This window comes from Triturus cristatus, chromosome 4_2 (genome assembly GCF_964204655.1).
Source record: "Triturus cristatus chromosome 4_2, aTriCri1.1, whole genome shotgun sequence".
NCBI classification, from domain to species: domain Eukaryota; kingdom Metazoa; phylum Chordata; class Amphibia; order Caudata; family Salamandridae; genus Triturus; species Triturus cristatus.
The window spans coordinates 301,750,448-301,774,341 of record NC_140586.1 but is presented as its reverse complement, the minus strand read 5'-3'; the positions used below and the strand labels follow the sequence as shown (position 1 = coordinate 301,774,341).

The 23,894-nt window shown below is 42.0% G+C and overlaps 1 protein-coding gene across 1 annotated transcript in view; it reads right to left on the bottom strand.

The window, feature by feature from the left end:
* The window catches only part of PAPPA2 (pappalysin 2), a 687,952-nt gene that overhangs the window by 224,217 nt on the left and 439,841 nt on the right, over positions 1-23,894 (bottom strand). Inside the window, exons 9-11 of the mRNA XM_085601602.1 lie at positions 6,944-7,035; positions 5,670-5,863; positions 2,055-2,207 (exon numbers count right to left, since the gene is read on the bottom strand). Coding sequence (XP_085457728.1) covers positions 2,055-2,207; positions 5,670-5,863; positions 6,944-7,035 — 439 coding nt within the window. The remainder of the gene's footprint in view (positions 1-2,054; positions 2,208-5,669; positions 5,864-6,943; positions 7,036-23,894) is intronic.

Genomic DNA, 23,894 nt, shown 5'->3' with positions numbered 1-23,894 from the left:
GGTGTGTCACAAAAAGTGACGCAACAGCGGCCCAAGGGGTTTGTGATTATGTTCCATTGTTTCTTTATCTGCTTGCCTGCACAGATTTGTGAAACGACCCACTTGCCATGTTTGTGGTATTTATTGTCAGCTGCTGGATACATGAGGCCATAGCTGCCGCCTGAGCCTAGTCTTCTGGCAATACCCCAAGTTGCAGCAATTTTCTGCAGCCACTGTGTCTTTCATATGGCATACTGTTGAAATGGCACCTTCTTTCTGAAACAAACAAATTTTGACCTGAAACTAAGCACTTCCAGCAGCTCTTGCCATGTCGAGGATGTCTTCCAGTTAAAGAGGCTTCTGTAGTATTTTGATGAACGATGAGGTACTCCAAACTAAGCAATGATTTGAGACTTTAAAGCCAAAACGTTGTTACAATTATCAAAAGTGCAGTGTTTGATATGTGCACTCAGCAATGGAAAAAGAGTCAATGGATTCCCTAAAATATATTTATAAGTTGATTTGAATATGTAACACTCATAATCCACCCTTATTTATAGGGGTCTGTGCATGACTTCTGATCCTCATCTGACAACACCACCCTTTACACCTCAATAGGAAGTACCCGGCAGTAGCAGCTCCTCCGCTATGGCGGAGAAGCGTCTCCCCACTGCTTTCAAGCAGTGGAAATGAAAGGAAATATAAAATGATAATAACTTTAAGTTAGTATCATGTTATGTTTTCTTTGCGAGTGGGCTGGTGGGCAGGGCTGCTCTGCTCATGGAGCAGAACAGGGGAGGAGTGGTTTGCCCACTCCTAAGTGCGCAGTGACTGTTTGGTCGGCTTCTCAGGCCGCCCAAACCAGTCATGCACACTTTCCCCTTCTACATGCAGGCTTCATTACAGCCTGCATGGAGAACATGCCCACCCCTACAGCCCCTGGCTGAGCTCCGTGTCACGGTGCTCAGACCAATCACAACGCAGCCTTGCAGTATTCTGATTGGCTGATTGGCTTAGTGGAGGAAGGCTGGCTGCTTCCTGTTCCTGAAGTCGGAAGCAGGAGAGCAGGAGCAGTACCAGGACCTGAGACGTGGGACCCAGGACCCGGCAGAAAGTTATTTTTTGTATTTTTTTTGTGAATCTCCCTCCCTCAATCATGACCCCCCCCCACACCCCACCGCGAGACACCCCCGTGACCCCCCGTTGCCCACCCCGCCACCCTCAAGCCATGCCGGCCACCACTGGTACCTGGAGCCATATAAAGTCACTGAAAAAGTGGGCAACATTTGCAACCAGGGAGATCGACATCCTTGTCACCTGTCTATTATCTACGATACAACAGACAGTTCTTGTAGGAACACAACTTTCTTATTGTTTACATTGCAAAGTCATCAGTGCAGGCTAGAAGGTAAGAAGAACATTAATTCTCTGGAAACAATCAAGACAACATCAATACAGTCTTTGAACTACATAGCACACCGTCTGAGACACCCAGCTCTCTCTGTGCTGGGTTTCTTATTGACTTCCCCACCCCTTCACTTCCTGTGTGCCCCTTCTTGAGCACACGTAACAGAGGAACAGTCCTTAATTTGTAAAAAAAAAGTGCCAGGGCCCTCGTCAGGAGGCAGCTTACACCAGCCCATTTCTCCTGTTAGCGCCGCCTAAAACAGAACCAACTACTAACCATGAAAGTAGGGTGAGGGTGTGGCCTAATCACCAGAGCTGCCGACTTCGGAGATGGCAAACCAGGTTCGAGTTTCAGCGTCGGCTCAACATCCTGTGATTCTGGGCAAATCACTTACTCTCCCCGTGCCTACCATACATGAATGTGTCCTTAACTGGTGTTTATGAAAAGTGCCGGTGTTGATTAAGTGCAAGTCCTGAGCACCGGAAACCACTGGCTCAAATTAGGCACTGCAGAGGAAATATCTCATAAGCATGTCTAAGCAATATGCTAAAATGTGGCACTACATCCTCATTAACTTAACTGCAACCTCACAACAGCCTGTAGAAGCACACAGAACAGACCATATGGCATCATTAAAAGAAGATAAATACATACTGGGCTGACTTACTTTTAGCCAGACCCTCTCATCTTGTTCATTGCCATTGGAGGTCATGGGCATCTCCTCCTCTTCTGTGTCCCAGGCATCTCCTTGCCTAGCCATGCAAGGAAACCAGGCAGAGGGTGGCTCAGAGATGGCATTGGATAAATGTGACTTACAGACCTGCATGAAATATTTAAAAAACAAAGAGGGGGAGGTTAAAAAAATGATCCACAAATGAAAACGGGAAGCTGCCACATGAGTGAAGGCTATGGGAGAAGTGGAACTTACAGGTGTGAGAGAGATCTCACAAGCACAGGAAGTGGAGAGAGAAAACAGGTACAATTACTAAAAACACACTGACGCAGTGCATGGGACAAATATCACAGAGCACAGTCATTTTCTAGCAAGACTGGTGGAAAAATGCAGCAGAGATCCCCCAAAAAATCTTTACTCCAAGGGATATAGTGAGTCTCTCATGTTCCAGGCATGATCAAAACCAAGGCAGGAGAGATGCATCAGACCTCTCTAATAAAGAAGGGCCCTCCTCTGCCAGAGGAATCAAGTGTGAGTCCCAGGGCGGTTCAGCCACAAGAGAAATCACCGGGATGGATCAAGAAAAGAGAAAGGAAAAGGGAAGAATTTGTCTAATTTGACCAGGTCAGGAGCAAAGCATACCCTGGGTAGAGGGATTCTGGTTCCTCAAGAAGACAGTGAGAACACATTTGCAATAGTGTATGCTCATGAAAAGATCACCCTTGGATTCCCACATTGTTGGAATGGGAAAGAGAGTTGAGTCGGAGAGATGGGCTGCAACAGCACTTAATTTGTGCTGGTTTTTGCAGGAGGTGGTGGGCATAAACTGTCATTTTTGGGGACAAGGCCTTCATTTTCATCATCATAGTAGAAGGATAGGAAAACAGAGGCAAAAGGAGAAGGAAGAAAAATAATCTGCAAGTTAAATAAAGAGAAAGGAATGGTGGGGAGGGGGAGAAAGAGGCAAGAGGTGAAATCAAGATTAGACAGTCTTGACATTCAGCACTCTGGCCTTTGGCAGCACTGGCACATGCTTCTAAGTAATCCTTGGGTCATGCTACAGATGTTGTTTCTTCTTCCTCCATGCCTCTTTACCCTCAGAATACGCCTCTCTTTCGAAAGCTTGAAACAAGGATTGGGTGTTAGATCCCCCCTTACTGATGTAACCCACTAACTAATCCAACCCACTAACTAATCGTGACATGCTTCATCATCAACAACTATCCACACACTGGTGGGATGATACTACCAGGGCGGACTCAACCAAAGTGAAATCTGAGATCTTAGATTAAATTTGACTGGATATGCAGGGATCCAGATAAGAATTAGAAGGTTAAAAATACCTACAGGTATACTCAAAGGGTTCCTCTATTCATAGGGTACCTTGGGTATAGATAAATAGTTTCCTAGGTTTTTGTATTGATCATAATTCTTCAATTAAACCTACTGTATGGATGCATGATGAAGCATGTCACAATTAAGTGAGTGAGATGTCTACTCCATTATTTTTGGATACCCAAGAGGTACTAGGAAGAGCATCCTTTCAAGAATAGGATCAATACATTTCTTTTGCTACCTATTCCAGTTGCTCTGATGTTCACAAGTGATGCCTGCATGTCTCTGGAGAAAACTTTAGTGTGCCTTCCTTCAAGCGTGATAATGAATATTTATGCTAGTGGCCAAAGCACAGCCCACACTGTCTGTGGTGTTCAGTCCAGCGTGCAAGAAGTGCTTTGCTGCATCCTCTCCAACATGGACCATCTGGGCAAAAGTATTTCGAAACTCTTTAGGAAGAGCGGGCAAGATCACACTCTCCATGTCCCTGAGGGTGTGCATGTGCCTACCTAGAAGACAGACCTCATTCAAAGAGTTCAAAGAGCTGGTGGAGGAGAGCACCCTCTTGCCAAGAACATTAATATGTTTAGAATCTCTGTCAGGCTGAGAAGTGGGAAAGGTATTATGATTAACTTTGCTGGACAAAGCCTGCACTACATGGCTTTCCAGGTAAGGGTGCTGAGTCAAAAAGGCTAGGTCACCCGGAATAGGTCTGTGGCATCTAGCAATAGGGTGGCAGATCGGCATCACTGAGCTGCCAATTTGCCACCCTATTCACCCACGATGTAGACAGATTGTTTGTTAGTGCTTCATTGAAGGGCAGAAAAGGCTCCGAAGATGAAAGGTCAGGTTCTATCATTTCAGTGAGGTGAGCCTTAGTTTCTTCAGTAGGCAATTGTAATTCCAAAGTTTACTTCCCTCCCTACAACTACAGCAAAAGAGGCAATTTCATCTGTAGAGGCCCCAGTGGGGAGTCCAATTCTTTTTCCGATGTGGTATAAAGTCTACATAAGTTCATCATCAACGTAGTGAGGGGGCAAATCATCAGCCCCTTCCTCATAATCCCCATGATGTGGGGTATCATACATTTCCTGTAAATCTGAGTCTGAGCCAAACAAGGTGCTGAAGGTACTGGTGCTGAGGCAGAGGTACTGCTGGAGAGCATTCCAAAACTGGCTGTGACTTAGTGACCACATGGAGAGACATTGGCCGAGATCTAACAATATTAGGCTCTGGAACTGAGACTGCAGTTGAGCTTGAATCCGGGACTGACATCTTTGTAGTCACGGCTGGCAATGGCAACATGGCCTTTGGCAAGAGAATGGAGGTATGATTTGATGCATCGGAGGAGGCCTAACATAGTCAGTAGGTGCCAGAGAAAATCCTGCCAGTGAAGGTTCAGGTTGAGGCCCCGGTGGATACGTCACCCTGACGGCGCTTAAGGGGTGGCCCTGATCAATCCAGAAAAGTGGCAGCAATTCCTTCTTGACGGAATTACAAATGGCCCCTGAGAACCCAGGGTGCATCAGCTCCAGCTGTGAAATGGGGCTGGAATCAGATGATTGGCACAGAGGGAGGCCTTTGAATGCTAAGTGCCCAAACTCTTCCTGAAGTGGAGGTCATGGAGGGTGGGCTCCCATCTCGACTTCTTGTGTTTGCACCGAGACTTGTGCTTGTACTTCGTTCTAGGCTAACCCGAGGATCTGGACCTGGACACGGACCGGAGCTTGGAGTGGGAACAGCTATTCCATTTGGAGTGCGACTGACCATGCTTTTGAGCTCTGTGTCATAAAGCTTTGTCTCCCACTGAATACATCAGACAGCATCTGTCACATTGCTTAGAATCATACTTTGATCCAAGACACCAAAGACAGACATCTTGTGGATCTGTCATGGACATCTGCTTCCTACTAGTGCAGCGCAGCTTGAAGACTGTAGTTTTAAGAGAGGACCTTCCTGGTGTACTGTCAGCCAAATGCTTTTGGAGGTTGGTCAAGCAATGAAAACACTTAAAAGGGTGGTGCACTGGCTGCACATGGAAGGGCATGGACAACAAGCAATTGATGTCAGTGTGCAGGGGTGGCGCTTACATACAGAAGAGGGATCTAAGGTTAGAAGGGTCCATCAGAACAAAACTGCTAATAATTGTCTTAACCAATGTCATTAAAATAGTTATGCTTGGCTGCCCTCACAAGCTCCTTTTCCCAAAACAGCTGCTTCAGTGAAATATTGTAGGCAAGGTCCAAAGTGATCCATGGCCAGCCATGACTTTACCTTTGCCACTGGCTCTCCGGTAACCATAGAAACAGGACACTGGCTTGGGTCCTCATGGGAAGTGTAGGCCTCAGAAGCCCACTGGTCGACGTAACCATTCGGAGTGTAGAAGCCACAGTCCATGATACTGCTCTGCTTCTCAAAAGACTCGCACACCCCATCTCCATCATGAATGTAACACAAGCTGGGTGATCCTGCAAAGATGCAGAGTAGAGAAGACCATTATCAACTATTTCTCAGAAAATGTAACTATGACTTGATCTTTTTACTAGAATACTATTCCTAGTCTGACAATTAGAAGAAAATGTAACTTGATGGAGCTCCTTTTTCTTACATGGTCTATATAGCTGTCTCGCTAGCAAGCCATTCCTCATTCCAAAACTTTAAATCCCCATTTTCTGATCCATATCCTACTCTGACCATGAGATTACCAATCCTCCTCAATCTTAAGGCATCTCCTGACTACCCATTCCCTGTCTTCCCATTTTTATAACTATTACATAGGTGCTCAGACTCTCAGCACTTCGTAGGAACTATTTTCACCTGCTATCCAAACCTCACCTTTGTGTATGAATCGCTTAGTATTCCATTAATGTTTCAGCTTCCCACTGACTTTCCATCTCTTTTCCACCCCTTCTTCCAACTCTGCACTTCTCCACTAACTTTCTACCTCTTCTGTAGCCAACCTATACACATTTATCAGACTTTCTAAGTGCTATTATAGAGATTTGCTAACTTTTTTGCAAACCACTTTTCAAGCGCTCCTTTAATTTATACCAGAAGCTTTCTACCTCACATTTTTCAATTTTCAGTTAATTCCTTTGAAAAGTACTATACGCACTTGCTCAAAATCCTACACTGTGTAGAAATGATCCCTCTTCATATGATCTTCCAGCGCTCACCTCTGTTATTTCAACCTTACACTGAGAACATTCAGTGTTATTCCTGACTTTTGTACCCATTGGTTATAAACATAGGACAGACAACCTATTTTTACAAAGTGTAAGTAGAACTTTTGCTCTACCCACTTACCAGCCCCAGGGGTTTGGAAAATGTGGTGCAACACATTGGCCCCACAGGTGTAAAGTGCAATGGCTCATTAGAACTAATACATATGCTCTATTGGACAAACAAATGCTACTATTGACTTAAGGGCATGGTTTATTCTTCTGCCTCCAGGAGGCCATGGAGTTCTCCCATAGTATGGGCCTTTATTTCAGTATCTTGTTGTGCCCATGAATCACTGAACGGTAAGCACTAGGCTTCTTACTCACCCACACAATTAAATCCTTTCTCTTTCTGGCATTTTCTGGAACATCCATCACCATCCATAAGGCCTCCATCATCACACTCCTCACCCAGGCTCCTAGAGTAAATGTTAACAAAAATATGCAATTGAGAATATACCTATTGCATGGTGAACCTTTACATTTTTACTCACATCCAAGCCTGTTGTGTGCTCAGTGCACCAGTACTGAAAGTCTGCATGATGATTCTTCATTTGCATGTAGTGCATCTCTTCCCAGAAAAACTGAAATGAATGCACTCATGCACAAAGCAGCCAACAAACTAAGGATAAAAGCCATGTCAACATCTTGACCCATCTTCTTCAAATAACTAAAGCAAGAAACAGACCGAGGGTAAAAAGCCATGTTAATATTTTGACCCATTTTCTTCACATAATCGTAGATAGGATATAGATTGCCGCATGCCATCAGTACACAATGTGTCCCACACTGTGCTTTCATTTGCCAACTTAATGCCCAGCAAGTGTTAAAGTCCTGGTATGCTTCAATTGAGCCAACTGGAATACGGGCAGGATGTACGACCCTTTTTTGCATCCGCAAATGGGAGATCCTCCCATTTGCAACCGCAAAAAAGGGTAATGGCATGTACAAATGCTATTTTGCGAGTCACTGACTCGCAAAATAGTATTTGTGACTCCTGCTATTAGGAAGGGGCGTCCCTTCCTAATAGCGAGACTCACTGCCGTGTATAATTGTTTTGCAACCGCATTTGCGGCCGTAAAACACTCGCAGTTTACCACCTACTTCAAGTAAGTGGTAAACCACTCGCAAACAGGAAGGGGCCTCTAGGGGACCCCTTCCCCTTTGTTAGTATGTGACAACATATTTTTAAGAGCAGGGACTACTGCCTGCCCTTAAAAAATTAAGCTGAAAACTTTCAATTTTCTTTTTAAATGCAGCCCGTTTTCCTTAAAGGAAAACAGGCTGCATTTAAAAGAAATTAGACTGCTTTATTTAAAAGCAGTCCCAGACATGGTGGTCTGCTGAACCCAGCGGGCCACCATCCCTGGGAGTGCTAGCCATTGTGCCTGCCTCATAAAATTTCATGAAACATGCAATTTGCGACCCCATTAGGAATCACAAACGGTGTCTGAGACACTGTTATACATCCCAATTTGTGAGTTGCAAATGCGATGCAATTTGAGAGTCGCAAATTGGTGGGTCATACATCCGGCCCAAAATCACCTGATAAGGACGAGCCCTAATATAGAAACCCAGAACTAGAAATATAACATCCTGGCATTATGGAGTGAAGTGACATCCCTAGGATTGACCTAGTCCCAGTGTGGTTTTAGGGCCACTAACAAGTTAAAATGAAATTTTACGTATTACCACTGACAATAAGGTCAGTTTCAGGGTTCATACCGCAACTAATGTTCAAGGAGTCTAAGAATGATCACGGGAAATATGTCATCGGCTTACTTATATAGAACAAAAATATACAGGTAGTCGATTATGCTCTTGGCATCAATGACAGAGGTCTCCTTCCATACGTGCGCTGTAGGATCTATCAGTAGTCTCAAAGGCTGTAGCTACCATGTCCTCATAACTATCCCAGCCACCCACATGGGTTTCAACTAGACCATCACCACAGCACTGCATCACAAAGCAGTACCAGCTAACTTAAATCTCCAGAACAGCTACCAACCACTACAGCTAGGAAACTGCCCTCATCTTTGCCATCCATGACAACTGCAGGACTCAGGACTGAGGAGGCACAACAGCCCTCATCGTCCTGGACATCTCTACAGCATTTGACACGGTTGTCTACCCCATACTCTTCAAACCCCTACACGACATCAGACTCAAAGGACAAGCACATCGATCAGTGCTGGACTGGGGACCCAAAGCAGCTATAGCAAGTTTTGCCAGACCAGACCCTGTATGTTTCGTAGTGAGGGATCAACTGAGCCTGACCACTAACACTGGGGTGTGAAGGGGGTTCTCCCCCTAAAGAACGTTTAGGAAAAATAGTGAAAAGGGTGCATTCTACAATATTTTTCATTATATATTCAATTGTATTAGCTTTTAAAGTACAGTAAATGATGACCTTATGGTGCACCAGTATACGACAGTCTTCAATGATTCCCTGACTGTCACACTCCAACAGTGCCCCTCATTTCTCCATAGCCCCTCTCTCACGTGTATTTCATTTGTTTTATAATGACTCTCATACCAGTATAGGGTCTCAGAGCACTTTACATCACACACACATAGTCAATGAATAATACCTGTGTAAATCAGTTCATAGAAAATGTTACATAAGATAAAAGGTACTACCAGGTGTGGATTCCCATCATCCATCCTGGTAGGCATATTTTAAGAGTGCTTGGTCTGGAGAAGCACAAACTCAGGATTGAAAATATAACACAGTGGTTAGAGTTGGCTTTACTAATAAGAATTTTCTGCTATGCAAACAACCCCTTTTTAACAAAATTAAGATAATTAAAGACTGGGAAAAAACATAACTTTCTAATCTCTTTGATGGCAGTTCATAGCTCACTGTGCTAGATTACGATTGCATTTTATGACCTGCACAGTAATAAAAGGATCTCTTTGACAAAAGCCTTAACCCACTGAACTATACACATAAAATACTGTTCTGTGATCTGCGTGGTACGAGTTCTTTGCAGCAGGCGCTACTTTACATGAGTCAAAACGGACACTACACAAAACTTCAAATTCTCTCCAGCAGGAAGAATAATCACCAGAGATACCTTGATACTTTTATTGTTGCCTGAAAACTGCTGGATGTACAAAGAACGTGGTGGTGCATTTAAAACCATCACATATTTCAAAACAGTGAGACTGGAAATGACTTTGAGTGCTGAATGGATTACTCTGGCCTGCTGATTTTGTTACTGAGGGCCAATATTGCAGCACTACTGCAAAACCAGCCCCCACTACTAAAACCGGCAGCCAGAAACAAAACCACCCCTCCCACCTTTCTACCCTCCCAGGGAAACACCTGATGCCCTGTGCGGTCAGTCGGTCCTTGACACATATGGATCTGCTCCTTCCTGACTGGAAGACCCAGTCAGGCAGTTTGGCACCATACATCTTGGTCGCCTGCGACCTCATGTGCGGAGTTACGCAACAATACTCCCTGAGCCCGATCATCTTCAACGCATACATGATCCCTCCAGCTAGCATCATCTGGTCTCATGACGTCAACATCCGCTCTTAATCCAGTGACATGCAACTCATTCTGTCCCTCACAGACAAAACGCCCAGCCTCGGTAAAGTTCAATGCCTGCATGACTGAGTTGACCCCCTGGATAAAGAACAACTGTCAGAAACTCAACACCAACAAGACCAAAATTGTGATCATTGGGAAGACCACTTTACTGTTGGACTCTACCTGGTGGCGAACAGAGCTAGGACTGACAACCAACCCAACCACCCATGCCAGGAAACTCAGGCTAGTCATCAACTGCAAACTCGACGTGTCAGTCCAAGTCAATTCCTTTACAGCCTCATGCTTCCATACCATGAAGATGCTGAGGAAGATTTTCAAATGGCTCCCAATTAGCACCCAGAAAGCTGTTGCACACACCCTTGTCACAAGCAAGCTGGACTAGGGGAGCACCCTTTATTCCGGAATCAACACAACACTCGCAAGAAGGCTGCAAACCATTCAGAATGCGGTGGCCAGAATCATTCTCAGCCCACAACGCCACACTCACTTCACACCACATCTGAAGGAGCTCCACTGGCTTCCATACACAAATGAGACAATTCAAACTCCTCGCCCACATTTTCAAAGCGCTACATAACACTGGTTCGGCATACCTCAACAATAACTTCTGCTTTCACAAACCTTCCAGACACCTCCGCTCGTCCGGACTCTTACTTGCCTACATCCCATGCATAAGGTAAAGGAGACCCAGAGGTCCAGCCTTCTCATGCATCGCTCCTACAGCATGGAACACACTTCCACTATGCATAAGAACCTTTTTCTCACTTCTTGAATTCCGCTAGAAGTTGATGACCTGGCTTTTCAAGTACTCCCACTTGGTCCTATATTTGGCTAGACTCACACCTGCTCAGCGCTAGGATACCTTCCTGGGCGATAGTGCGCTCTACTAATCTGCCTTACATAACATTACCCTAGAAAAAATAGAACAAAAAAAACACAAGCTTCGGGGTTCCCAAAAAATGATTGCAGTGACGCGGTTTTTCAAATATGGCAAGGTTTGCAATTTCCTGAAGTTGGAAAGTTTATCATCTCGATAAACCTTCACGAGTGTGTGAAGCCTTTTGTGGTAAATATTTCCTGAAAAGCTTTTTTGCATGTGACTGAAATTATTTAAAAAAAAAGTAGCTTCTGATTTATTTCCTCTTATTGCCAGATTTGTTAAGTTATAAAAGTTCGAAAAACTATTTCACGAAGTTAGCAACAGCTAACTTCACAGATGTTGCATATCTGTCAAATTACAGTGTGCACTTTTCATGTGAAACTTCGCTCCTGATCTGTAATCTCGTGTCAGGATCCCATCATCTGATATTTTTGAAAATGAACTTTAATGGGAATGATAGATTGGGATAAAAATATCTAGAATAGTTTGCTGTTTTTAAAGCCTGTCTTGAGTAAAAGACATTAAAAAGTGTATAAAAAATAATCCCATTGAGAGACTACCTTTCAACATAAAGGAACACATTTAATTCACTTGGCAGACACCACCCCCTCATCTGTTGAAATAGAAAATGAAATAGCACACATTTTCATAGTGGAATTCACTTTCAACCACAGGCATAGAAGCAGGACTTGTGTGGTAGGTCAAGTGCATGTGATAAATGGGACCACATTGAAGGGCTAGACAGATCATAGTCTTTCTTTAATTTTGACCATGAAAGTCCTCATAGGTTCTAAAACTAGACAGCAGATGGCACTATGATTTTTAAGAAGAATTTTCATTCTCTTTCCTGTATAATCTTTGTCCCAATGAATGCATGCATTAATGAAAGAATACATAAAAATAACACACTTAGGGCCATATCAGCAATGGCCAGCGATAATTATCGCTGGCCGTGCTTAGCGATAATTTTCTTATCGCTGGCTATCTCTGCTTTTTATTGCCCTGGTAGCGCGTTATCATCAACGCGCTGCTCCAGGGCGATAAAAATTCCAGAGATAGCGATGTTATCGCCGTTTTGCAGGGAACATCGCATGTTTCCCAGCAATGTTCCCTGCAAAAGGGCGATAACCTTGCTGATACGACCCTGTGGTCTTATCAGCATAATCCACCCCCAATGTTAGGGATGGCTTATTCAGGATTTTAGCAGACCTTAGTTTTTGGAGAAAACAGCAGTTTTCTCCAAAAACTAACGTCTGCTAAAACGCAAGGGCATCCTTGCTGATAGCGCAAAGACGCGTTATTGCTCTCCTGACATGTAGTGTATGTCTGGAACGCCCACTTTGCATCTCATTAGAGATACAAAGGTAGGCATAGTGTAAAAGGGTGCTAACATGCGAATACGCACGTTAGCACCCTCTTGCTGATAGGTCGTTGGTTTTATCTCCGCGTTTCTGGCTTTTAAAGCCAGAAAAGCGAAGATAAAGCCCTTGATGATATTCCCCCAAAGTATTGCGCCTCTGCATACAGAATCCCCTAAAATCATCCCTACATCCTCATGAGCTGTGTTATTCTGGAGTAGGAAGCGGGATATCTGGCCTTCAGTGGTCGTCGCTCCTTAGCAGGATTCCAAACAAATGAACTTAATTAATTCAACTCCAAGGCATCATGAGGATTTAGCTTGGTTGATGGATAGGGATGGTGGGGGCTCGTGCAGGAACAGGGCAGCTCTTGTCCATCCTGCATTTTTCATAAATAAAAAGTTCAGAAGCTCTATCTCTTCTGCCCATGACAGTAGTAATGCTATGCAAATTTGGAGGTGTCAAAAGGTCAGAAACTGACACTGGAATCACCTGAAGTCCACATAGCTTGTGTTGTTCATGGCATGGCTGTGTTTTCCTGGTGACAAACAGGAGCAGAATGCATGGGAAGCGCTATTGGGAAGACCACATTATATATTATGGCGGACAATTATGCAGCAACAAAAGGGAAATTATGTGGCAAAACGTCACACATTTTGTGACAGCATTATTCCACTATTTTGAAACCTTGTGTTAAAGCATATTTATAGATGGTTTGTGCAAGAGAATGTGCTTGTGGAAATGACAGAAGAAACTTGGGCATTTAGGTCGGGTTAAGTTTGACCCCTAGCCTTTTAACGTTTTTACTAGAAATAGGAAAAAGCCAACGTCACTTGGCCAGAAGTGGGTATGCCTCTGATCAACAGAACTTTAGTCTTATCCAGATAGTTTTAAGCCAATAATTTTCCTTCCAGTCTTAAAAAATACAGAGACACTTTCTCATTGCCTTAAGGTTCGATTTTGTTAGGTGGAAAATCAGTTAGATGTTATCTTCATAAGTGCAAATTTTATATATAAAATGTATTAGTCTGAAAAGAGATTGTAGATGTCTAATATGCATGTAGGGGATAGCGTTGATCCTTGGGGAACACCCTTTGTCACAGGCTGGGAGGGAGAAATGTACTGGTCTAGCAAGGTTTTCTAGGTCCTGTCCTTCAGAAAGGAAGAGAACCAATCCAAAGCTATTCCTGGCAGCGAGCACGTAATGAGCTCTGCGACCAGAGCATTATGGTCGACCGTATTGCATGCTGCTGATTGGTCTAGCAAAACCCGGACACTGGCGTTATCTGAGTCTGCTGCCATTCGGAGATCATAAACGACAGCGATCAGGGCCTGTTTAGTAATGAGGCATCATCTAGAAATGGGTTATCTACCAGGAAGAATGATAACTGTGAGACCACAGAACTTTCCAAGAACTTAGGGCCAGATGTACAAACGGTAAAATTGATTCTTGCTTGATATCAATTATGTATCTATGTTGAAATATATTAATACATCAGAGAATTACCTCAGTACCAGTTTAACACCTGGATATAGCAATCAGCAACTGAAGGGTAACCAGTCAAACCTTAGCAAACGGTCTGCCACTGCGCACCACCATGTGTGATGCTTTTTTTTTGTAATTTAAGAATTATTTGAGATGCAAATTATGCATTAGATGGTGGATTCATTAGATACTGCATTAAATGTACAATTATGTGGAAGACACATGGGAGCTGAATTGCATAATTCCAATAGCCCTAACTATGATCTATAAGCTGGTGCCCTTCTGTTCTGCTCCATGGAAACTCTAATAAGACGGACATACTGACGACTTGGGACGCGAAATGAGCTGGTTGAAAAATTATCATATCAAGACGCAGCCATTCCCTCTTGGTGCACGGACATAATGGTCAAACAGACTTTAACGCTTGGTATCTCTGCTTGTGCATAAATTATGAGGTCTGTGAACAATTGTCCTGAGGAAGCCTAATAGGTAAAAAAAAGACCGAAACTTTGTCGACATACTTAAGAGGAAAATAATGAAAATTAGAAAATGGATGGATTATGCCTTTGACTAAATAAAGAAGCAAAAGTGTATGAACTTTCTAAATTAATGTTTGATAATGTATAGCTAATAACACACACCAAATAGAATGTGTGTATTGTGTTTGAAAATAAGATGTAAGGGCTACTTTAATTGCTCTTTGACATTCGTTGTATACAAATTTTTTATGGATTGGAATATCTTTGTAGGCTAGTAAAACTAGTAATACAAAATATCCCTTTTTGATACACATATTTTGTATGAGCCCCTTGATATAACACGTGTAGGTGTTTCGCAAATGAAGTGATGAATGCATTGATCTTTATTAAACATGTGCCAGGGATCTTTGCAAGTGCGGGCGGGAGGCCGGGAGCGGGTAGAAAAAAAATAAATAAATAATAAATAAAAAAATAAACATGTGCTTATCTAGGAAAATGACGAACTTTTAATTATTGGGCGAGTCTTGACAAATAATACATAACTTATCACCAGAAGAGAACAAATTTACGTTATTGATATGTGACTTTTTAGCTGTCAATGTCAACCAGACTGCTTTCCCAGCCTGATCCTGCAGCCCTGAAAAGAATGAGAGGGCAATCCTTTCTTCTTGGATTTTTGTCTCTCAATCTATGAACATTGTCACTAAATCTTTGTTGGATGGTATGTAAGAGGCTCTCAATTGCTTGGGCAAACAGTATATTGAATTATTACTAATTCCCAGTTGTAAAGAGATGACCAGTGGGTGGTAGAGTTTTCGCGACTGAAACATCTACATTATGGAACAATCTTTCACTAAATATACATACACAGTCAAAAATATTGAAACTAAGAAAGGATGTGAAAACCTGACTTTAGCCATCCTAATTGCTGAAAGTCCTGGATTGTGAAATGGTTTATCTCGATCTACAAAACGTCCTTGAGCATTCTCTGAGCTCCATAAAACCAACAAAAATATTATTACACATATCGGGATATTGAGACTTCGATGATTGAGCCTATGCAAAAATAAAACAATAAATAAATAAACTGATGTCTGTATATCACACATTGTTCGAGGTGTTGCATTAGACTATCCACAGCCCTTTGTGAACACTGAAAGTCATAAAGTTAGACTTTTGTCTCACTTTGTCTTTGTGAATCGGGCCCCTTGGGTTTGTACAGCCAGCATAACAGACAGGCTCTGTGGTAGTCACAGAGTGTAGGCCAGGAACATTCAAGTTCCCAAAAAGGAATTAGTAGAAACTTCAGTCTTGAAAATCTATGGAGCGTTTCATACAATATTGATATGTGCAAATATGCCTGCTGTTGAACCAGTTGCTAAGTAAGTGAAACCATTGAGGCAAACCTGCTACCGCCAAATGTTTTTTTGTCCCGATAGTGCTACATTGGGTTGTACATCAGAAACTCAAGCACAAAACTATTGTGCTACAAAAATATCATAACCAGAAGATTGACTACCAATAATATCATGAAAGATCGTGAAGTATACCTTGTGCTATGTAGTGGACTTAATATGGTAAATCAGTACCAACATATATATACTTACGTTACTGGAATTTTGTTACTTGATATCCTGAATACAATATTTTTGTAGCACCATATTTTGAACATAAACTTCTGGTAGTATACTGCACTATAGGTTGAACATTACATGTAACAAGAGCTTTAAACACTGAATACGGTGTTGTAACATTACATGCAAAATTACATTCCAGGTAATTTAGTGACTGTTGCAAGAAAACAGTTCATGGGTTGTTTTTATATATCTTATTGGCATGTGTCACCTCCTTACCTATCATGGCCGTCAATGAGTCAACCTCTGAAAAACAAATCGTAAAGAAGAGCTTTCGAAACTATGATTCAGATACTAATGAGTATCTCAGCAGAACAAATTCCAGCTTAAAGTGGACCTCTTTCAATGCTGTGGGTAGAAAAAACACCAACCTAAATAAGGTGCACTCTGCCAAATCCAGCCTTTTACACAATCTAATGTGTTGACCTCCAACGTATCTGTTAGCAGAGGGATGATTCGGGCTTTTAACACCAAGAGGAATGGATAGGAGAATGGCCTCTGCCCTTTAACAAAGATTCAATGCAGTGAATATGTTTATCTATTCGCCTAGTTTTCAAGCTTTTCGAAAGAGATCTATAATTCCCACCCTCTACCATCCAGAGGATAAATATTTATGGGTATGGTGTATCTCAATTGTGTTCCAACCCAAAGATCAATGCCCAATATTTACATACTGGTGAGTGAACACTATAATCTTTCTTTTGTCTGGATTAACTATCACAAAATGTTGATATACACTATTGCAGTGGTAAGGTGTGTGATCTACATTTTAAGAGTATTAGTCTTGAGGGCATCAAGACATTGGATTGCCTTGCAATGATTTTGTATGTTCATTGCTTCCAGCCCTGATAAATGTTCTTGAAACTTCACGTTATCTGAAATGAGGCTTGTTGAAGGATTTCTCCATTTAAGAGACACAGGATGTGATTTTAAAAGGACATAAACAATATCTTGGAAACATAGGGAGATGACATTCCTGGACTGGTATTGGTGGTATTACATGGATTAAAAACTGATTATCTAATAATTTTTGGACTTTTTTAATAACGTGTGATGGTGTGCTGACCTTGTGGAAATAATATAGGTGTGAGACATTTTCATGTTCTACAATTGAATATTCTGAGCAACTAAATATGCCCTAATACTCAGCACCCAGGTGGATAATTAGTGAGAAAAATAATTTATAGATAACGGACATGTGCAATTAAATTCCTTATTGTTGCCATTCAATGTCATAACTATCAGTTTGTGACTGCGACTGAACTAATGAACAGCAGACAGTCCTTTCAAGGCCACCAGCTGTTTGATCAAACTTGTCTTCAGACTTTAATAAAGGAGCTTTGGGAAAAGTGCCGACAAGAGCAAGACGTTCATCAAGGACGGTGGTCTAGAGGCTGAAAAAGAAAGGTGTTAAAACACACCCCTTTTTCAGCCGCTGATTAGTGTACATTTTCTTCAAAATGCAAACCCACTTCTGAGTTTAATATGTATGCATTGCAAAGTTTTTTAAATACTCCAGTGAGGTAGCTTTTACTAGCTCAGTGCCTGGTCCACCCCATCAAATGCTCCTCTCTAATCAATAAAAGAGATGGACAGTGTGATATTTGTAACATTAATGTGGTGACACACCAGTAATAAATTTGCTCGGACAATATTCTGTGTGCTACAAATTGGGTGAAAGCCGGTTTGATGATAAGGGAGCAGGTCAAAATCTGCAGCCCAGTCATGAAACTCCTCTAGTAGTAATCAAGCGTATGCCTTGGCATTTGCATCCAACTACAATAAATTGTTACTCTGCTGGTGAGGCTAAGTCTTCATTCTTGTGCAAGGGATGCAAGATTGAGTCACTCCAAGTCTCAGGACAGCATGTGTAGCAATACAGCAACTAAATAAGGGGCACAACCAGTCAACCCAGAAATAAGGGTCCCCCTTAAATAATGCTGTTTGGAATTAACAGGATGCCAAACCACCTGTAAGTTTGCAGGACTGTAGAACCTTTATTATTGCTTCTGCAGTCAATTGCACATTGCCACTCCTTTCCCCCATCAAACGGCACTACTGCTAGTCATGGTATTAACATGCACCTGCCATGATTCAGCACAGAAGATAAAATAGGGGCCAGAAAGCTGTCCCTCTCTGAATTATTGATAATTTACCAAAATAATTTGCTATGTTGACACTCACACATTTCCAGAAAATCAACCACTTTTTTATCATAATATTCTCTCTTTGCCAAAAACCCTGACTGTTTTGCCTGCATTTCAGTCTCAATGCCCAAGGGTCCAAATATTTTATGAAGCTGTCCTACATTTATTTCTCATTTCTGAAAGAAGCTATTGCCTAAGAATGCCACAGAGTCATCCTGGTGTTACCACAGTTCTTTCCTTTCCCTGTCGGTGACAGCATTTCAACCAAGGGATTTTACCAATTTGGTCCACAGAACTCCACCATCATTCCAAGAGCCTTCAGATGAAATGCTGGTTAGAAATTCACCGGTTTTGATACATTCTTTCCAAATTATTACTTGCTCAACCTTAACGTGCTTTGTATATTTGCTCTTCTCAAACATGAAGATCTTATAATGGTCTATCTATGTTGGTGGCAAGAGGGTAATGTTCATTGTCACATCTGGGAAAACATTTTAACTCTGCACACACATTATATAAATACATCCAAGCAAATGCATAATCTAATACCACCTTCTGTCTGGGACCAGTATTAGTGTACTGTATTGGAATATCTGCAGGAAAGCAACTAATGTGAATGCAAAGGTTTTCATCATTAGCTCGTGTAAGAAACACAACCTCGCTTCCCCGTCGAGATCCTTCTGTTGTGCTGGAACATCAACTGATGGAATCCCACACAAACAAAGCATCAATGCCACCATCCTCATCCTCTACTGTGGTTGTAAAGTTATGGTTTAAATCATCTGGAGCAAAACATGATCTTCACAGTCAGTGGGAAACCAGTTAACTCAGTATGTTTTACCAGAGGGAGCAGGTTTAATATAAACATCTATTAAGATCAATTACTGCTTACCTCATGATGTTCTTTCACTATTAGTTTACTCTTTGGGCTACTATATAGAGATTGATAACTGACAAGCTTTATTATAAAAACTCTTCTGAGGACTTCCCATGTTTCTGACAACACATGCTTTGATACAAAGTTCATGGTAACCTAAGCCCAGGTCTCTTGGGAAAAAATTAAAACATAGTCTATGAGAAAATTCACTGAGCATCTTCCTACAGTCTCAGAAGACCACCCACATTCTCGAGACCATACCCAGTTACCCCTCCCTGCTCAAAGGAATGTGAATACCTTCATGGATATGTCCTGCTAATAGGAACAAATTAATGACATTTAAGGGTAGCTGCAAGCCAGTCCCAATCTCTGTTACAACCATTTTGTCATTTTAAGAGACATTTAGGAAGCAACATCTTCTGCTTAAAGTACTTTATTGCACGTTCATTAGTATTGTCACTAACCCAACTAGAGAATCTGGCTCCTGGGCATACTCCAAAATTGCTTGTGAAATACTTTTAACATTACAAGCTGAAAACCATGCAAAGTGAAGGCATATAGGGTCAGTGGTGATTGAGTAACATAGACAAATCCCATAAAATGAAAAAAATGTCTCTATCTGACACGTTGTAGCAAGATCCTCTGTTATTTATGTTACACACATCCTAGCACACCTCTAATGTTGTTTTTGGGGGATCCGATTGCACAATGTCAGTTCTTCTTATCTTCATTTCCCAAGCCTACCAGTGACCCTATTCTAGCAGCATGCACTTTGCAGCCCCCTATAGAAAGAATGCAATTTGCGCCCCAGTATTATTTCCTTTTGCATTTTATTTGTATTCATGTCTTCCTCAAATTTGGAGCATCACTTAACTTGGTGTTATAGGCAACTGCCTAGTTCACCGCTATGGAAGGGTTGCCAATGCTCAAGTTCCTCTTAAGGGAGATGGATGTGGTGCCTCTGTCCATTCTGCTGCATAGACCAGCTAACTCCCTTTCCTATTCTCACTTTCCCATGAGCCCTTAAGGTTGCAAGGTTTTTACAGCTGAACTATTTTCATGCCATTGGTTTGGTTTATAGTACATTCTTTGTATTGCTTGTAGGATGAGACAAGTATCGTTTGATCTAAGCTGGTTATACTATGCTGGCTGACGACCATCTTGTAAGCGTAGATCTGCCCAGAGTTGTAGCCTGAAAGCTTCACCCTTATATTGTTAAATAAATGCTACTGTCCTACGGGCAGGCTTTGAGGTGTGAATGACCCTAGCCACACAATTAGGCAAACCGCAGTATTAATCATGAGTATTGATGATTGGTAGCCTTGCATCACTAGGGCTATTTATCCTTAACTCAGTGTGCAATGTAACCAGTCCAATAAACATCATTGTGGTGTACTTGTTTGAGGTTCATATGCAAAACTGAGTGGTCAATTTTGCTCTACCAGTGTCTAATATAGTAAAGGGTGGGGCTTTGGTCAAGCCATACTTTGGAACTGACCTTGAAACACATACTTATCTCAGCATGTGGGTGGAGTAAACATTCTCTGTGATGCTAGATGCCCTTGGCAGGGATTACCTCAATTGCAGGACAACACATGCTCTCCTGGGAAGGGACTGTAAATCTAATAAGGACTTGGCACTTGATACCCACTGTAAAAAAAGATCTCCCATATACTTCTATGAATGTTTATAGTCTCTCTATCCTGTCAACATTACTACACTCCCAAGGGAAGAACAGTGTATAGTCTTCACACATGCATAGATCACAGTGGGCATTGGTTCTTTGAATTTCTCTTCATGCTCGGTCTCTAGGATGCAAACTCCATCAAGCACTGGGAGACATTTAAGATCCCTAAGAAAGTGGCCAGGTGAGTTTGGAGATGGATACTCCTCTGAGAGATCCTCATGAGTGTTCAGCAGAAAGGTCCTTTCTACTGACTTTGGTAAAGTGATGGGAGCTCTGCCAGTCCCTGGGTGTTGAGAACTAACCATGCAGGGGTAGAAACTCAGTGGAAGCCTATGGATCAGGAGTAATGTGGCGCTGGAGAACAGGCACTGATGATCTGCTGCAGAACTGCCAAACACTGCAGTGGTAGTGGGGAGTAAGATGCCAGTCGGTTAAGGTTGAGTGCCCCCCATTTTTCCCACCATTCACAGAGATCTCCTAGTAGGGAACTCTAGGTGAATGCTGATTCAGACATAATGTATAGTATAGTGCAATGTGATGCCCATTAATGGCACTCCGAGGAAGGCTGATATTAGAGACAAGAAAGCAATATTTGAGGCAAAAACGTTTGGCGTGTCCTTTCTGCCTGGTTCATGGTCATGGCTGGAGTGGAGCCAAGGTGGACAGTGGCTTAACCATAGATGGTCTTTGAACCTTTACACTAGATGAGAGATATCTGTGTTGCCAGCTCGACAAAAGTCATACCACCCTTGAATCCTGATTCTACAGAAAAACTGTGATTACTTCATTCGCAAGCAGGTATGGGAAGTGTTCAGCCACATAAAGACATGGTATTAGTGCAAGTGCACAAGAAGAACACTTTTTCTAAGGTTAAATGCTAAGTCAAATATTCAGGCCCTTTGGAAATTCGGGGTATGTCAAAATGTTTTGCTCTGATATTTTGGGTCAGTCGAAATAGACCAAGATCCGACTTGGTTGAAACATGAGTAGATAGCATAGGATGTGTGCTTGTGTTTCTGAAGATAATTACAACATTTAGACTGGTGACATGGTTCCTTTTCTTGTCATCACAACTGAGGTTGCGGATGTAACATTTTAAAGGAGAACATTTAAAGCCATTCCACATCATTGTTTACCAACAATTTCTACTTGTTCATTGCTTAGTTGAACCTTTCATCTTCCTTGAATTGGGTTCTTGATCTAGCCCGTAAACTGTGATAAGCAACCAAAGAATGGAAAAAGTAAAGGAATTACCAGGTTCCAATAAATTGCCTTCACATTAGGCTTGCAGAATGAATTCGAGATTAAGGTATAGTGGTTTATTATACTGTTTTATTATTCCACTTCAGAAACATCCCAGGTCCTGTTCCATATAGAAGTTTAATCACCAAGATAAGAAGTACTGGTGTAAGATTCAAGATCTGAGTCTTGTAAGGAACTGGTTTTGTTATGGGAGAGAGAGTGGGCTTGTGAGTGGAGTTTGATCTGGAGTGATAGTGACCTATCGTACTGTGTCCAGATCAGAAGGCAACATCTCCACAAAGTTCAGAGAGATTGGAGACAGTCCAGATGAGTGCTATCAAGGTTGTGGAAAATCTTTATTTGAAAGACTTTGAACAGATATATGATTGGGACATTTAGTTAGGCATACTGTTACAATAGGGAAAATATATGTGGCCTTATCAGGCAAGACTTGTCAGAAGATTGATCAGGAATAGCATTTCTACATAGAAAGCTTCCTGAAGCAAGAAGCACATAAATGAATAAGCAAATACATAAATCGTGATAGATGCATGTAACTGTTTTCAAGAATGAATTATGGGTACAATCAATGCTATACTTAAATAGAGATGGGACAGACATAAAATAATAATAATGCTGTTTCAGAGATGAAGACTGTGTTATTTGTTTTAGGCTACAGGATCTGGTGTGGTGGGCACTCTGCCTCTGTCACACTAGCTGCACCAGGGCACCTAATTTAGAAGTTTCTAGTCTCCTCGTCAACTGTTCCCAACAAAATGTAAACAGAGGTAACCAATCCAGGAGGAAAATGTTATATGATAGCGGGTCCACTATGTCTTGCTGGCATGTTGGATTAGTAGTCAGTTATGGTATTCCTTAAAACAGACCGTGAAACCAGGAATCATCAAGAATTACATGACAAATGCCCTCCATGAGCTGAGAGATTTCTCTAAGGACATTCATGGACTTTTTCTTTTCGTGACTGGCATTGGCACATGGTTTAATGGTAGTCTTGGACATAGTGGATGTTGGGTGAGTTGAGCAGTTGTTTCCAATGGCATTGCGGTGGCATCTTTAACAATGGAATCAACCCATTCCACTGCACTCTAAATAAAATAGAGGGAGTAAAGAAGATGGGGGTTGTTAATCTGCCTTGTTTTATGGATGTCTTATCACTGCTCTTCGTAAGATAAAGGCCAAAGGACCGGCTTTAGATTTGGGTGGAAAAAGAGAATTTTCTGTTTCCTGAGAAGTGCTAAATCCAGAGGAAAGCATACGAATATTATGGTGGACAATACTCCTCCCATATTCCAAGAGGGTTCAACAGCAAGCAGAAAAATGAGCTGACAAAAATAGCTCAACATCCCCTATCTGCCAACTCTGTATTTATACACAAACATTGTATAGCATCCTAGGAGAAGAATGACTCAGACACCTGTTATTCCTCAAACCATGACATCTGTACTTACGCACTAGCTCCCAACAGTCAACTTAGATCTTTGGGAAATGGTAACCTTGGAATGTCCGAGTGGTAGCCTTGGCTCACGGCAAGAGAGGATAAAGAGCCCAACACATTCCTATGCTCTTCAGCAGCTGACTTCTGTCTGTCAGTTGAGGGGAGCTTTCTAGTTCAACAACAAGGTCGTAAATCTTGAATCATTAGCAAGAAAAACAGCCATAGGAAATGAAGAGAAGTCAAGTGATGAAAGTGAGACAAGTGTCTAGAATAAATGACGAATCACAACCTGCACCTTCTCGCAGTCATGAATACATCAGTCTGGGCTCAATGGCCCTGAATGTAATCAAATCACTCTAAGTCAATTAGGGAAAGTGGACAATCTGTCATTACGCTAAGGCTATTCTTGGAGTAAAGACTTCATATTGTGGCATGGAGCCAATGTTTTGAGTGTGTGGCCTCTAAGATTTTGG